Here is a 17097-nt window from a genome sequence, read left to right on the forward strand (position 1 = left end):
AGATCAAAGATCATTTTGTGGTGTTTTATCACATATAATACATCCTATATTGACCAAGCTTGTTCCATCAAGATGGCTGGATATTGGCCTCGTTCTTTTTTTGCCTTTTTATGGACCGAGACGAAACAAGCAAAAACAGAACTTGGCCAATATCAGCCATCTTGACCTACATGTACATGTAACGCTTGGTCAATAACCCATATAAACTCAGAGGAGAGTAATAATAATAACCACATCAAAAAGGACACCTTTTTGGGAAGATGTCTGAAGCAAACAGTATAAAAACCAAAATTACAATGGCAATAATACATGTACAGTGCAAATTCCAAAAAAATTTAACTTGAGAAAAATACAGTAACACTGGCATACTTTAGTTTAAGAAAAAGAATTCTATACCTGCCAACTTTTTCTGAGATATAGGCGTGAGATTTTTATCCTGGGAGTGCTGGGATTTTTGAAGACGACACAATCATTTCCGAAGATTTCCGAAGACGTCCGAAGTCTTCCGAAGAAGTCCGAAGTCTTCCGAAGTCTGTCGAAGACGTATAAACGCGTATAAACGCGAGCTCGCTCCCAGTGCTTTTCACTTCAAAAATCAGAGATCGCGACGAAGGTATTGTCATTTATCTATTTTACACATGGTTTTCGTTCCTTACATGGGTCTGAGTTAACATATTTTTGGAAATTGTGTCAAGAAAGACGGCAACAACTCACATTTTCCAATCAGGCGTGAGAAATTGGCCCGCAAGCGTGATCCGGCGTGAGATCGAAGTTTTCAACCCGCAGGCGTGAGACTCACGCCTAAGGCGTGAGAGTTGGCAGGTATAGAATTCTGGAATTCAATCTGAGACTGATGGTTCACATTTAAGCATAAAAATCTATTATCTTGCACATTGATTTTCTCAGTGTGTTTTCGAAATTCCAAGATTATGTAGGGCAACCCTACAACTCCATCTTTTCCTGATTTTTACCTCTAAAAGGGAAACACTGTTTAAATGTAGAAGCGATGCTTTATTGCATTTGACAAAGAAGAACGTCCGTCATGATCATGCCAGACCCACAGTACATGTCCCTTGGGTATCAGCATTTGGACACCATAATGAACTGGAGGGCTGGCACAAATGGCCTTGACCTCATGTTATCTGGCCTTCTGACAGGGTGCGGGAAAAAATTTAAAATTGTGCGCTATTTTGGAGGCCAATTGTGCGCGTAAATTATTCTTTGGAACAAGGAAAATCTCGAGTTATTGTGGAAGTGAAAGACGTAAAACCATCGACCGAGAAGAAGAAAAAACTGAAAACGAATTCACACACGAGGAAGAATCGCGAGAAGAAAATGATGCTCAATTTCCAAATTCGAAACCTTGCAATTTCCAGATGAAATGGTTAAATGATCACAAGTCGTTACGGTACGAAAACAACAGGATCTTTTGTCACTTTTTTGGCTGGCGAGAAAGAAAAACCCTTTTGGGGGCGACAAGGGTTGCCCCCGCTGTTGCCTTAATTTGTCCCTTTGCAAGGGCCACAGAGGGACAAATTGTCTCCTAAGGCAATAAAGCTGGCTCAAACCCTGCTTATATCCCACATATCTGATATTACATTATATCACATGAATTAAGTATTCCCTAATAATAATCGTCTTTTAATAAAAATGATAATTAAGAACTATTCACCAAAGTGGAGGTGGCTAGCAGTGGATATTTACCGAGCCGCAAGGCTATGCTGTGAAGCTATGCCACTGACACTGAGGTGAATAGTTGTTTTAGTATATACTAAAACAGTGAGATAATATACCGCACAAAAAATTAATTTGGATGTTTTCTTCACTTGTCACGGATGCAAATCGGGACGCCATTTTTTCCCCAGTTACTTGGAGGTAAATAGCACAGGATATTCAGAGTTTGATGAGCCAATCAGCGCGCGAGTTCAACGCTATCCACTGTTTTAGTAAATACTAATAATAATTATTATTATTAGCAACAAGATAACAATCAAAATACAATGCTTATAGTTTGATACCTTCATTGCTGAACAATAACACTAGCATAGGGTACAAAACGGTTCTCCCCAAAATACAACTACTTTCAAATGCCTCATCTATGACAACTCACTAATTCTTGATTTCTGCTTAGTTAGATTTGCTATATACTGAAAATACTGGTTTTGACCATAAACAGTCTTTAAAGTAAAATGTTTTACAAATTGAAAATAAAAATTACTTGGCCAGCTGAGTTTTGTAAAGCACCAGGTTGGTGAAACTTTATTTAAACGACATGCTCACTCAGTTTTGACCTACCTTTCCAGCCGATTGGACACCTCTCATCATACACAGGAACACCACAGCCCAGGCCACCAACAAGACCAATACAAGATGCCAGACAAGACCACCGCTCTCTTCAATAGATGATGAGGCATTAAGAGCTTTGTTGTACCAATAGTATTGCGTGCGGCCAGCTTCTTTACACTCTTCCAATAAAGTACCATTGGACGTCATGGGGCAGGAAGAATAAGGTAGAGGATCTTGGAACGATGCAAACAGATAATAGAAACACCATGCAATGATCATGTTGTAATACATCCCCACCAGCAGGCATACCACAACACAAGCATAGCCCAAACCACCAAGGTAAGGGTGTATAGCATTCCATACTCCCACAGATCCTTGTCGCAGGCTCTGGCCAATTGCAAGTTCCAGAAAGAACAACGGGATGCCCAGAAGAAACAAGCTCAAAAAGTATGGAATCAAAAAGGCACCTGTGAAGAGCAATCAATAAAGTTACATTATAGACAACTTCAAGGGAGTAAAGTTAAATTATAGTGAAAAATATTCTGTGAGTAGTGTTAGTGTAATGACCACTGTGGAACTGTTTGATTTCCAGATTCAACATCATTGTAGGTTGGTTGTTGGTTCTCTACTCTAAGTAAGATGTTTTCCTCCTGGTACATGTGCATGTATTCTGGTTCTCATGTGCTTTGATTTAATTTACAGTCTTCACAATAACTTTTAGTAGAGCACCTATACTTGGGGGTGCAGGGATCGATGGCACAGTGGTGAGAGCACTCGCCTCCCATCAATGTGGAGTCATATGTGGGTTGAGTTTGTTGGTTCTCTATTCTGAACCGAGAGGTTTTCTACGGGTACTCTGGTTTTTTTTTTTTTTTTTGATTTGCGTTAACTTGTTAATTTCAATTTACATTGTCCCCGATTAGTGCTCTATGGCGCTAGAAGATTAAACCCTTAAATAAAGTTCCTTTCCTTTCCTTTCCATAAGTTTGAGACTGTCGTAACACTAAAATTATATTATTATGCTCCAGTCAAACTGGACATTACTAAACCACAAAACAGCAAAATGAAGCACCAAAACAGTCCGAAACAAGACTTCAATTTGTATTCAGATTGCGCATCGAGGCACTTACAACTGGAGACTGAGACTACCCCACATAATTCTCAACAGAACAAACATTTGCTGAATTTGCTTCCTTGCAAGTTTCGGTGATTGAGTAAAAAAAGTAGAAAAGAACAGCTAAATTCTGTGTTTTGGTGTTTCACTTCGCTTCATCAAACTTAGATTTCAGCATTACTTCCAGGGACCTCAGAGGCTGTTTTCGGGTGTTTGAATCCTCCCACTCCCAACTCTGATTATTTAGGTGTCGCCAAACATCTAGTTCCCATTTTCATGATTGTTAAAAGGGAAAAAGTAATTTTCCCCAAATCAAAACCAACACATTGTCATACCACAAAAAACACTGCCATAAAATGTTCCCTGTGGTCTTTTACAAAAAATATGCTGCATTTATTGGAATGTTTTCATTAAAACCTAGCACGTCACATTAGACAAGAGTCGTCAAGACTAGTCACCTCAAGCAATATTTAACCTTGTGTTGTAAAGCAGGACGTTTTTCGCGCTCTTTTGCATCCAATGTTTCAAAGCCATTTTTTTCTAACATTTCAGCATCACTAAACGATTCCTCATTCCTTCGGCACCAAGAAGCATATAGTTCACAAATGGATCGCTTCAGATCATTTTACTTACACTGTAAATTATCAGATCAACTGGTAAAAACTTTGAATGAACCAAGTGTAGAAGTAACGCAAAAACCATGCGTGACCGAGCGAGCTTCATACATGTGCGATCCCGGCGCACAAATTAAACACGAGAAAGGATCGAGAAAGATTGCTTATCGCACCGTCATTCATTATTGGCACATTCAGCAAGGTACTTGGGCAGGATGAAAAGTAAACACAGAAACTAGAAAAAGCGTCAAAGATGAGTCACAAAATTATCAAAGATAGCAAAGCTTGAAACCACTTGAAACGAGAGAAGATGTGACATGAAGTCTGATACTTTGAAAACTTTTCACTTGTCAAGATATTGAACACGGTAACAAATTTATCATTCAATCAGAAAATTAACCTTTGCCAAAATAAACACGAAAATCGTACGAAAAAAGGTCATAAAAAAACTTACGTATAGCTTTCAGTGAGTGTTGAGTAAACGCGTCTACATAAATAACCCTAAGCTTAGATTTCATTTCTTTTTCTTGTCTTAGAGTTAGATTACAAGCTGAAGAAAGGAAAAGCAGAAGGCTCGCGTTGAAATGCGATAAGCTTGAGCTCAGATCATTTCAAAACGAAAATGACCTCGAGTTCACATGGATCATGAACCGGAACGTTCTTCCATGGTTTCGAAGGCGTCGGCGAATATAGGACCATAACAGTATAGCTTAAGATGAAGAATTTAACCCTCTTGGTTAAAAACAATCGCCAACTTGGAGAAAGCAAGCAAAACTTCGGGAAAATTGTACCACATTCCAAGAAGAGGAATACGTCACGACACGATAAAATGTTACTGGGATTTCGAAAATTTAACCTCAATCACCTCGAAGTTGCCGGTTGGCCCCATTATAATTGGTCTGAACCCAGAATACATTAAAATGCAAAATACCTCCTCCGTTTTTCTGGCAAAGGTAAGGAAATCTCCAAACATTTCCAAGACCCACGGCGAAACCAACAGTGGCCAAAATAAACTCGATCTTGTTGCCCCATCCTCCACGATCTTCATCCACAATCTCTACTTTTTCGGGGTCCTTTACAGCTTCTGCGGGTTTTTGCTCTACAGCGGAGCTTTCTTCCTTTGGAGGGGATATTGCTACATTCAAAACACCATCTTTCATAGATACCGAAGTCATAGTTGCAAAGGAGCCAAAACCCACGGCGATTGCTTCGCGCGTGGACCAAATGAAAACAAACACCGACTTGGTGCACACGTGAAATGATCAAATTTCAATTTGCCATTTGGATGACTTATATCTTTGATGTTATGACAGAAGGACGGTTCGTTTCGTTATTTAAGAAACTATTTCCGGGACCTCGTGTCAATTCTTCAAATGCAAAAACTGACTTCAACAACTGCTAGTACGACACAAGGAATTCGGAGCCGGAGCTGAATGAATGAATGAAAGGACAACAAACCACACAAGGCGACATAATTGACAGCTGTCCTTCATTCAGGGGCTACACAGGCATTTCGAGCCACTTCCCAATCGAGACTCGACTCTCATGTTATCTACGCATATGATCTTTTACACAGATTGAATGTGTAGCTCATAATGAACTCAACAAACGATTACTTCAGGTTGCCGAATACGGAGACCCACAAACGACCTTTGATCACCGGGAGGCAACATGATACGATCCCGCCACAGTGAAACTGACTCAAAAAGAGCGTTCCGTAAAATTACGGACCCCGAATTGCGGTTCTCTATGAGTCTCCAAAGGTTAAAAAACAAACGACGGAAGTCTGGTTGCTTTGTTGTGTTCATCGAAGATAATTGCACAAAATCCTGTCCTTTTTTTTAAGTTCTATATAAACGCTTTGAGATAATAATAATTTTGTCCGATTTATAAACATTTTCCACTTGTTGGCAAGTTCTAGGATATTAAAAATTAATTATAGCTAGTTGGCCTTTCCCACTCAAAATCCGACCTGGAAAGGAGAGGCAGTTTTCTTGAGAACTACCTTTTATTCCGCTCAGTATCTCTGATGTGCTCGAGAAAAATTCCGAGTTTTTATTTTCTGAACCCACTTGTCTTTGACTTCTGCTTTCCTTGAGCATAAAATTACAATATCAAGGCTTCTTTGACTGACAAAACTCAAACCTGGGAACAACTGGGAAACATGATACATTTTGAACCGGCTCTCTGAGGACGCCGTTACCACGGAGATTTTGACAAGACAGTCACAGCATCTGGTCACGTGGCATTGATTATACTGCCCGCGAAATAAAGGCGGGAAGAGTAGCGGGAAGTCGGTGAATTGTCAACAAACGCACGTGATTCGTAGTCATTTTTGTCGATGAAAGTGTGATCATTGTACTTCCCTCGTCAAGTCTCACATTTTAGTCAATCTTTCAGCTTTTCAAAAAACGTTCTTACAATGGAGATACTTTTGTCGCGAAAAACAATTAAGAGACTCATTGATTTTGGAAATTCATCTGCTTGGATGAAATTGGAGATTTGGCATTATGCAAATTGCAGCGTTGACATGAAACAACGATATACTTACCTTTATAAAAGGAATAGAATACGGCTTGTGAAATTAACTGACGATAATTATTTTAGAACCTATTAAATAATTTTTAAACTAAGGCGAGAATTTAAAATTCTTGTTTCAGAAACCAAGCCATTAAAACCGAATCGCGCGAAGCTTCTATGACGTAGTAAAAATACCAGTTTGACAAAAAATCAATACTATGAAATAAATGCGCATTTGTTTTGTACGAAAGATGAGTATTTTGTACACACACAAGTTTATCTTAAAATAAGAATTGTAAAAATGTTTGTTGGGGAAATGTGGGATCACGAGAAATTCGCCAACAAACGAAAGCCCGGAGTAGTGTTTATTCTTCTCTCTGGGGGAAGGATAAACCGACATGAAAGATGAATAAACGAATCTCTACATTTTCTGCGGACCAAAACTGACTATAAAGAACGTAAGACTAAACATTTGTCAACAAACTATTTTCCTCGAGATGCCCCGTTCATTTAAATCGACAACCACCATCGATTTCGACCAAGTGAATCGAAAACTAATTATAAACACTTCGTCGTGTTGAAACGTAGCAACACGTGGGTAGGTTTGTTTTATACGCAAAAAAAAATCCTTTTGAAGATGTGATTCGTGGCATACTGGATGACTCAGCTAAAATTCACGATAAATCAGCGTTCAAGCAAGCTGATTTTTCGACTTGCATCAAATACAAGAAAGCTTCAACGTATAAGCTGAAAAACCATACCACAGAGAGGAATCAAACATAGACAACAGAGAGACATTACTCCCGTAAAAGAAAACAAAACACATTTCAGGTCTCGGACATAAGTAAATGATTTAAATTCGAGAAAACATAGTTACCTCCTCCATTTTTTTGGCACAAATACGGGAAACGCCAAACATTCCCCAATCCCACGGCAAACCCGATTGCAGCAAGAACAAATTCGATCTGGTTTCCCCATTTTCCACGGTTCATATCTTGCTCGTAAATTCGTACAGTGACTCCATTGCTCTCGATGTCCGTTGTAGGATGCGGGTTATTGATCTCTTCAATTTCTTCGTTTTCCACATTAAATGTGATCTTCTTGGTGTCCGAATATTCAAGCTCTTCTTCTTTGGCCATGTTGTCTCTCAGCGCTTAACTCGTGTTCACTGTTTACTCTGTAAAACAAAGTCGTGCGATTATTGATACCAGCAAGTCACGAGGGCTATAAATATGGATGATATTGAAACGACAGTCGCTTTATCGTTTTCAAAACATTTCAAAATGTTTCTTTCAAGCCCAGTCAGCAACAGTTAGACTCGACAGGGTTGCAAAATGACTCATCGATATTTTATGTTGCGACTTGGCAATGGTTCAGGGACTCAGTACAGTAAAACGTTTAGTTCTGGTATTCAGGACTCGTTTCGACAAGAAGTAACCTACCATTGAAGTGTTATCTGAGAAGATCACTTTGTTCAAACATAAAAATGCCCGACGAACAATAATAACTCTTCTTTCGTACTCGTTTCTTTTTTTCACAAAATTCAGTATTTACCTTTGCTTCCTCAAAGATTTCTGATTTTACCGCGCTCTCTGTAACTAAAAAGTTTTTGTTCCATGCGGCTGAGCTCATTCCGGAAACCAAAAAGAGGGATATTACATCTACATTCGCCAAGAAGAGAGTGGAAAATGTAAATATTTTATTTTTCCGCATCATTAATGATGGTAGATTCCAAAAAGTCTCAGTCCGACTTTATCGCTTCCACTGAAGACTGAATAGACTTATTTTTGAAGTCAACTAGGCTGCGAATGCCAGGAACCTATTCTCTCTGTAGAAAGATTCCTATTTGTGAGGCCCTATTAGGGGTTATCGGGATACGGGATATTTGGGTAAAAAATTATAGGGATACGGGATATTTGGGCGGAAAATTAAAGGGATACGGGATATTTTTAAAAAGATTCTGGGATATCGAAGTTATCATTTTTTAAAAGAATCAAATAAGAATTAACGGGATACGGGATATTTTGGCCAAAAATTAATGGGATACGGGATACTCAGACCCCCCCCTAATGGGGCCTCATTTGTGAGCTAGACGATCTTTCTTTTGTTTTCCGGTCGATTTCTTTTTTCCGAACTGAACAAGGCGGAAACTGTACTCGCCTTGGCAAAATTTTAAAACTTCCTGTATCTATAAGTTGAACTGGCGAGTTTTGCCATCTTCGTGAGGCGAAAGTTCTCTCGAAGCTGCAAAGATCCAATTCTGATGGACTAGTGTAAGATAAATTACTTACGGTCGGGGAAAATCGCACTAGATATTTTTTTTCCCACTGTCGTACAGAAAAATCAAAAAGTTATTTTTTGAATTTTCGATCGACCTGTTGTGTGCGATGATGGAGTTCGCGCTTTGATCCCTGTCCCTCAAACGCTGGCCACCGCTGACATTGAATGCAAAATGATCGGAAGATATCACAGTTTCAGTCTTGTAGACTAAGTAATACTGTACGAAGCAGTGATCCGTTTAGAAGTATTGCTTATGATTCAAATAAGCCGGGGTCAAATACATGAAAATCAACGATGAAATGATATATGAAATAGATCATATATGAACTGCGGATAAATGACTGACGCTTGACTTCGATATTTGAAGCGCTGAGCTAGACTTTCAAGAATGTTTGAGGCCGTCTTCCTGATCCAGCAAAGTATACTAAGTTTCATTTTTAAACCAGGCAAACTTCATCCACGTCAAATTATCCAAGTTTTGCTTCCCAAAATAACAGACCCGATTGGGTTTCTGAAGAATCAAATCATTGTTTAAAGAAAACAGGATAAACATGTCTCGAAGGCCTTACCTTTTGAGGTACTTTGGCCAACGGCAGTGGCAAAAAAATTCCTCGAGGATCTTGTCAAAAGAACTGGACAGTGAGTGAACTAAATTGGCAAACAAGTGAATTGCAGTTTTATTAACAATGAGTTCTATGAGCCGGTCTACTCACGCAGACGATCCGTGACGGCGAATCAATTATCAATCACCAATTTTGGTTGTTAATCGTATGCGACTTGACTGTTTGCCAGAAGGGATAACAATTGGTCATGATTGGTTTTAACTTGTCTCCCTTTAAAAAGAACTAATTATCTTCAAAGGTCATTTCTCTTGAAACATGTTTATTATTGATGTTGCTTCTTTCTTTTACAATATTGCTGGGAAAACAAATTGATGAAGGTACTCCAGAAGTTTCTAGTGTCATGAAAGGAATGTCATAGCAGTTTATGCTGCTGCTTTTCGAAACGTGAAAACTGTGCACGATTGGTAAGCAATGTCTATCATCCAGAAAATTTAGGTCTTGATTGCACACCAACGTTGAATGTATAAAAATAGGAAAAATACAAGTATTTGAATGGGCAAGTGATATATCGTTAACAGCGGTTTAAAACACGTTTGAAATCATGTTGGGCCAATTAGGCACTTGAGCATGTAGAGCGACTGCGATATGCATTCTTTATTTGTCGTCACGTTCTCACACTCCTCTCAGTCTCAAGGAAAGTAAGTGTCTTGGATGTTGACAAGTCCCAACCTTCTCGTCGAGTGCAAAGAAAAGAGAAAAAAACAAGAAACGGGGCTTCCTAAGGGTCAATAAAATTTTCTTGAGTGGTTTGCAGAGTGGCGGAATAGATGATCCCGAAGACGCGAGGGATTTTCACTCGCGGGTTCCCTGCTAGCACTCGTGGCCAAAACACGACGGAACAACCACCGACTTAATCGCGCGTGTTAAAGCAATCCTGCGATAAAATATCCCGCCAGCTGCGCTGGCTAAACACTCTTGCACTCAATGACCCATCGCCAATATTTACCCCTTTTAGTTTTACTATTTTCTGACGGACGAATGGGCTTTGAACGTCAGCCGAAAACCTCTGAAGGATTTAAGTCCAGAGAAGCCTTTGAAGACCTTTGAAGACTTTTGAAACACTGAAATTGGCTTATAACGCTATGAGCTCTTTTTCTTCTTCTTCTTTTAATTAAATATATTACAATTGGAGTATCGGACAAGGTTGCTTCATTTTCCAGGTTTCCACCGCAAAATCGCGTGAGTTAATTATTATTCTATGTTCTTACACTGATGGGTGTGAAAGAAATTGATGGTCCAATGTGTTGGGTCCGACACGAGGCCAAATAGAACAGGTGTTTTGAAGAATAGCCTGCGAATACAGCCGCTGCGGATGTATTCGCAGGCTATTTCAAGAATAGATCTCATCATCAGAAGTGATTATTATTCTTATTTAGATTCGTCACGCTGGCGAAGAAAGTCACGCGGGCCACGACGGTCAGCAAATTGTAAATGTTTCAGTCACGGACGGAAACCGGAAATGAACAGTTTGCATGCCAGGACAGTAGCCTCTCACGAATGTTTAAACCCATCGTCTTAAATAGTTGAAAGATACTTAACAATATAAATGTGATAGTGTCAAGACAAACTGAATAGAAAAACCGCTCACTTCTGGTTCCGGTTCGTTGCTGAGAAACTTCGCGTGCTTCAGCTCAAGTCGCTCAAGTACACCCTACGATTTCAGACGATTTGTCGGCCCGACATTACCCGAGCACGAATCGTTTGTGCTTTTGATTTCCACCTTTTTGATTGCTTATATTTGGTACGCATGTCCCATTCTCAAAATTCTGATTGACTCAACGGCTTCTCCGGAAGTAATTGAAGTAGCCCGACTCGACGAACAGACTTTCTGAATCGGGCCGATTTTCGTTTTCACGAATCAGCCGCAAACTGACACGTGTGTACGATTCGTGCTCAAGTCGGGCCGACAAAGCGACCATTACAGGTGCACGCAGGAAGTGAGGATGCTTTAGTAAACGAATCTTTAAAACAGGGAGAAAACGTTGAGCAGAAATACGCTTTCAGGTTTAATTTAGCCAGTTGTTTACGCAACGATGTGTTTACCCTTGATATGGAGTGGACGCTTTTACTTGAATTCTTGTAACTATAAAATGTTTTGATAAGCCTTCTAAGTTTGAAACGTGACTTAAGCGGCCTTCACACGGCAAACTTAAGCTTGCAAACCGTCGTGTTGGCAAACTCAAGTTGGTGTGTGCGAAAGACACAACAACAGTTGTCAAACATGTTGGCAAACTATTGGCAAGAATAGAGACAAGTTCTATTTGTCGCCGGCCAACAGTTTGCCAACGTGTTTGACGACTGTTTTTGTGCCGTTCAAACTTGAGTTTGCAAACTTAAGTTTGCCGTGTGAAGGCCGCTTTACTGAGCAGACGGCGTTTTTTGGATAAGACTGTGCTATTTTAATCTTCTTTCTTTTCCACTCTTTAACTCAGGTTATGCTCGCCTATTTTATAAACGATTGTCAAATCCCACTGGACATTTTATTTCAAGGCTTGTTCATGATTTCAGTCTGCAAGAGTGGCGCATATTTCATTTATGGTTTCGAACCTTAAACCTATGATTGTCTTTCATTGCACTTTTCAAGTAAGAGATTTCCCTGGCATAAATGGATTCCACAATATTTCACTTTCTTGCGGGTTCTTTACAAGAAAAAAACCTGTTTTCAAAATTTCTCTTTGTTGTTAAAAAGTGGAAACCACTGGAACTAAAGAACCCATTTTTGACGCATTGGCACATCCCATCTAAACAATAAGTGACGTCAGTGTTCCTTATGCAAAGAGGAGCGTATTCACAGAATGCGACGATAAACAATAAACTTAAATGAAAATTTGCACAAGTTTCTTTTTCAGGTCTTTGTATACTGTCCGCTGATAAAGAGATGCTGGCTTCAAAATCTATAACACGCCAAAGTGGTCAAAAATAATTCTTCAAAATATATGGCTTCTTTTAAATAAATAGGACTTGTTTCTTACAGATATAACTTGATTTTGAATTATAAAACTTGTCTCCAAATAAAATACACCATCTTGTACATATTTTTAACACTTTGTTTTCAATTCTGGTACAACATGCAAATATAACTTGAGCCACATAATGACATAAATAAAACTTGTCTTGGCCGGTACCTTTATGGGCTAGCCTAAATATATCAAACTCAAAAATCACCAACTTTTTTTGGGAAAAAGGCGTTAAATTGAAATTGACGTTTCAGCAGTGCAGACGCACACTTCGCACAATTACAATATTCACCAGTACAGCCGAAATGTCAATTTCAATTTTAATTTCATCCGTTTTACCGGCAGTGTTATTTACTATGAATATACGCGAAAGCCTCAAGGCAAACTTCTAAAAGAGTGTTTTCACGTGACGTTACGGCGGCCTCTTAGTGTCCCTAAACAAAGGAACGGAGGCCATGTGGCACCAACTAATCCTCCGGTATCATGCAAACGTTTTCTTTTGTTTCGGTGATTAAATTGATTAAATTACTGAAAATCGATATCGGGATCGTGTCCAGACCCCGACAGAAATGTTTGCTGTCAAATCAAAGGCGGTAAACAACGAGGACCAGCTGACCACGTTTTGGAAGACTTGTTATCCTTTTGGTGATCGAAATCAGCTTCATCGTCAACTAATCAAGCGTTTGTACCAGCAACTCAACTCAAGTTAAGGCTCGGACAAACATCATTTGTTTCAACATTAATTCCGTCCGATTTTGCTGAACAATGTTGAACGCTGTTGACCGCTGGGGTTGGCAAACGGTTTCGTGACACATCATGAACATTTGATTCAACAAAGCAGTCGCGGTTGTCACCATAGATACGGACTTGTTACTATGGATACAGACATGGGTACGTCATTGAGAGACTGATAAGTTCGCACGCGCATTCCCAACAATGTTGAAAGAGGCAAACGGTTTGAACATTGCAACCTCGCTCCCAGGGTCCCTCGCTCCAGGGTAAGAGTGGGAGAGAACCCCGGGAACGATATCTATATAAAACACAAATACTATATATTTAGAGGACGTCTTGTGTATTTTGAGAAAGTATTTTTGTTCGCTTTGGCAGGTCATAAAAATTAATAATTTTCTAAGGATATTGGGTGCTTTCCATTAAGCCAAAATTTCTGGAAATTTCAGGCTGAAGTCAAATGGAACGGTCCGTTTCGGTTCGGTCCGACCGGAATATTTGGGACCACCTCTGGAGGTGGTCTTCTTTGACCGCTCGGGCCAGTCCGACCGAAATGTGCCGTTTCATTTACAAAAATTATCGTTTCCAGTCCCATTTGTAACCGAAATTTCGGTCGAAACATAAATGGAACGCTTCGGCCCGGTTGGAAATTTACTTTTGATGAAAAATGTCGTTCCATTTTTTCTTGGTTAGTTCCACTGGTCTCGGACCTGATGGTCAGGCATAACGGAAAGCACCCATTGTTCGTATTCCGGTTCGGTAACTTGATCGCTCTTTGAGCCCACAGTCCCTGTCGTGTTGGTTGCTTTAGTAACAGAGCACATGGCAAAGATGTCCTCGTTTTATTATGAATGGCGCTTTCTGCAGTTTTTCGTTAATTTTCTTCCTTTCCTAAATCGAAACAAATTTACAAGTGAAAGTCATTTATCAACCGGAAATTTTATAACCGATAAGAGTTGTCAGTGAATGATCTTGTCGTTTCTTGATGAACAACGTTCAATTCCTAGAAACCGCAAAACGTGACAAATTGTTTTGTTTGATTAGCTTTTACAACCAAATGTGAACTCGTTCACTTTCGCATGACTTGACCGAAACGAAAGAAAAATCATTCTGATGGATTAACTGGCAAGAAATTAGTCTTACTTTCGAACATAAAATTTAGGCATAACGTTTCGTCACAAGAAAAAGCTCACCCACTTTAACTTTGAAGGAAAAAATATAAAACCTCAGGTGAGATATATATAGAAACTGAAATTAGTGTCACAAAACAGAACTTTTACTAAAGGCAAAGCTAAAAAAAAACATGGCTAAAAATACCACAGCGTAAACGAAGATGTTCAGTTTGGATCGCCACGCTATTAGAATGTTTACAAGTGACTTCTTCCTCTTCAATGGCATCTTTAAATGAGCAGTTAGCTAGATAATCAACATTGAGACTGACTTGTGCTTGTTTCTCTTGTTTGTCGATTTTTTTGAGTTACTGAGTAAAAATTAACCACAGATATCTTAAATAAGATTGATCTTGAACTAAGTATTGCAAACCGCCACTGTTCAAATGTTATAAAAACTGATAGAGGCGCGAAACGGCCTTTCAAACGCTTTCGATCAGAGAATCACACTGAAAACATGGTTTTGATAGCCTGGGAAGACACTTAACCGCTACTCGTCCGAATTAAAGCCTTGATGGTTTTTTAAAAACGCAAATTTGTACGATAATTCGGCGAATTTCTAATTTCACGGCGCTGTGTTTATGTACCTGGCAGAAGCCTTGCGTTTGAATGAGTTCGTAAAGGCATCGCTTGTTACTAGTATTGCCATCGAAATGTGGTACAAATATTGCTATGGAAATACATAAATGTCACCTAAACAGTACAAAACGACCTTAAACATACCGACAAAAGGGATCCCGGCAAAACAGAGCTCAACAGTTCGTCGCTAATACCACGTGGAATATAATTTGTAGACGATATCTGTCGTTCAATTTTCATAATTTACAATTCAACGTGCCAATAACAGGTCAAAGGAAACCGCTAACGAACCACCCAATCAGCGCTCTCGTAATTGGCCCTCGTATATCGACGTCTTTCCTTTTTCGTCGTCCATCACCATCGTTGTCTCTTTCTGACAGGATTGACATTAATGAATGAAACCTCTTTTACTTTTGCAGTCGCTCGTCAGTAAGAGTTATAAACTAGAATATTAAGATGATCTTTTGACTCAAAGGTTTTTTGTAAGTAACGTACTCGACACATAATCAGCAATTCCTTTGCTGACTTTGGATTGTGCCTTCTTCGAATTTTAAACCAACTTCCTTAAATCAACACTGTCATTATTTTTTTCATTCAAGCATGGCAAATTATGCGTCATGGTGGCTTTTGTATTTCCATTGACCGAACACGGCCGCTCGAAACGAGAAACCACCGTATTAAAATAGAAGAGCTTTCACGCGATGCGAAGAGAAAACAACTAATTTCTGTCAATTTCCTTACTCATTTCCTCCCATCGAAAACGAAGGAGTTTTAGTGTGCCAAACTGACTAATTTAATACTATCTATATTCGAGTGGGGTCCTCAAACAATAAAACTAATTTGCAACTCTTCGCTGCTTGTTTCATGAATATCATTTTCCCTTGCTTATGCTTAATACCAAGCGGATGCTTTACACAGAGAGCACAAATTTACGTGATCTTGCCTGGTGAAATCGTGGATACAGCTGAATTTTGCTGATGGTTTTTCTGAGCCAACGTACTTTATGCAAATTTGCGTATTTCACTCGCCATGTGGTTGCTAAGTTTCCCGCCACATTTTCCCGCCAAAACATAAACGCGGTTGCACTGTGCAAACACCTGCCGCTACCTTGATTTGAAAGCAGTTTGAATACTACCAAAATAAACATAACGGGTGGGGGAGGTGAAAGAGTTGTGTTGTGACCACTTTTTTCCCTTTTTTATATACTGCTTTGAAGAATAGGTCATTTCACAGTGGCCTCACCTCGTGAAAATCAGTTTGTAATGGTTCCTTGTTTGTATTGTTGGCTTTCACTCACGTGATCAACAGCCATGTTTTTCAACGAAAACAAAAGAAAAAGTTTGCATAATAATAGAGGCACCAACATGGCGGCCGTGACATCAGGTCAAAACCGAGAATTGGTCCGTGTCTCTTCAACTTATAATTAGCCAATCAACGTGAGATGTCTCCGTTGCAGGTGCATAAATTTATGTTTGAATTTACGCACAAAATAGTAATCTCAAAATAAGTAAACTTACAAAAAAGATTTCACAAACCAAGGATAAGAGCTCTTCGCTCCTACTCTGATACTCCTTCGCCCTGACCCCAGTTCCCTTTCGGGGTGGAAAAGTGAGTGAATTTCATCCTGGTTCGAGATTTCGTGCCATTTGATAAGTTAACATGGAAAAACTTCTTGTTCCGGTCTCGCAGCAGACTGGAACAGGTGACAGTTGCGTTTTTTCGGTGTCAGCTACGCCAAAATGACTTTTTTATGGACCCCAAAAGCCACAGAATAATTTGAAGAAAAAGATGCCGTGCAAACGCTGTATGAAATCACCAAGTCATACCAAGAACTCTCAACTCCCATCTCCGTTGGGAGTTGCTTTGTCTCCATTGACCATCTGTACTCGAACAGCTTTCCCAATCAACCAGATCAGCGCATCACGTCTTCATTTGCGTGACTTAATATATACTCAACACCGCGATTGAGTAATTTTGTTGACTATAAAATAAATAACAAATCGTATGAACTTTCTCGCGCATTTCGTGATTCATTATCACTCGAGATGTTTGGAAAGCTCTCGTAAACGTTCAAGACTCACACTCACTCGAGCCGATAAGTCACGAAAGGGACTACGGTCATGTTGGTGCCAAAACAATAGCAAAAAGTAGCTCAAGTTTTGCGTAATAATGCAGTCGCTGTTGTTCTTTCCACCAAGATGGCCGCCGTGACGTCAGAGGCAATCG

The 17097-nt window shown here is 39.5% G+C and overlaps 1 protein-coding gene across 4 annotated transcripts in view; it reads right to left on the reverse strand.

Moving 5' to 3' along the window:
- The window catches only part of LOC138007770 (sodium-dependent neutral amino acid transporter B(0)AT3-like), a 28325-nt gene extending 13187 nt beyond the window's left edge, over positions 1 to 15138 (reverse strand). The window contains exons 1-3 of one of the 4 annotated variants that reach the window (XM_068854837.1): positions 15016 to 15138; positions 7412 to 7711; positions 2296 to 2753 (exon numbers count right to left, since the gene is read on the reverse strand). In XM_068854837.1, coding sequence (XP_068710938.1) covers positions 2296 to 2753; positions 7412 to 7673 — 720 coding nt within the window. In that variant the 5' untranslated portion in view covers positions 7674 to 7711; positions 15016 to 15138. Of the gene's footprint in view, positions 1 to 2295; positions 2754 to 4945; positions 5453 to 7411; positions 7712 to 8088; positions 8109 to 9383; positions 9534 to 15015 lie in introns of those variants that run through there. The other 3 variants (XM_068854836.1, XM_068854838.1, XM_068854839.1) reach the window with 3 other exon arrangements.
- Positions 15139 to 17097: the final 1959 nt, after the last annotated feature.

Source organism: Montipora foliosa, chromosome 6 (assembly GCF_036669935.1).
Source record: "Montipora foliosa isolate CH-2021 chromosome 6, ASM3666993v2, whole genome shotgun sequence".
In the NCBI taxonomy this organism is placed as follows: domain Eukaryota; kingdom Metazoa; phylum Cnidaria; class Anthozoa; order Scleractinia; family Acroporidae; genus Montipora; species Montipora foliosa.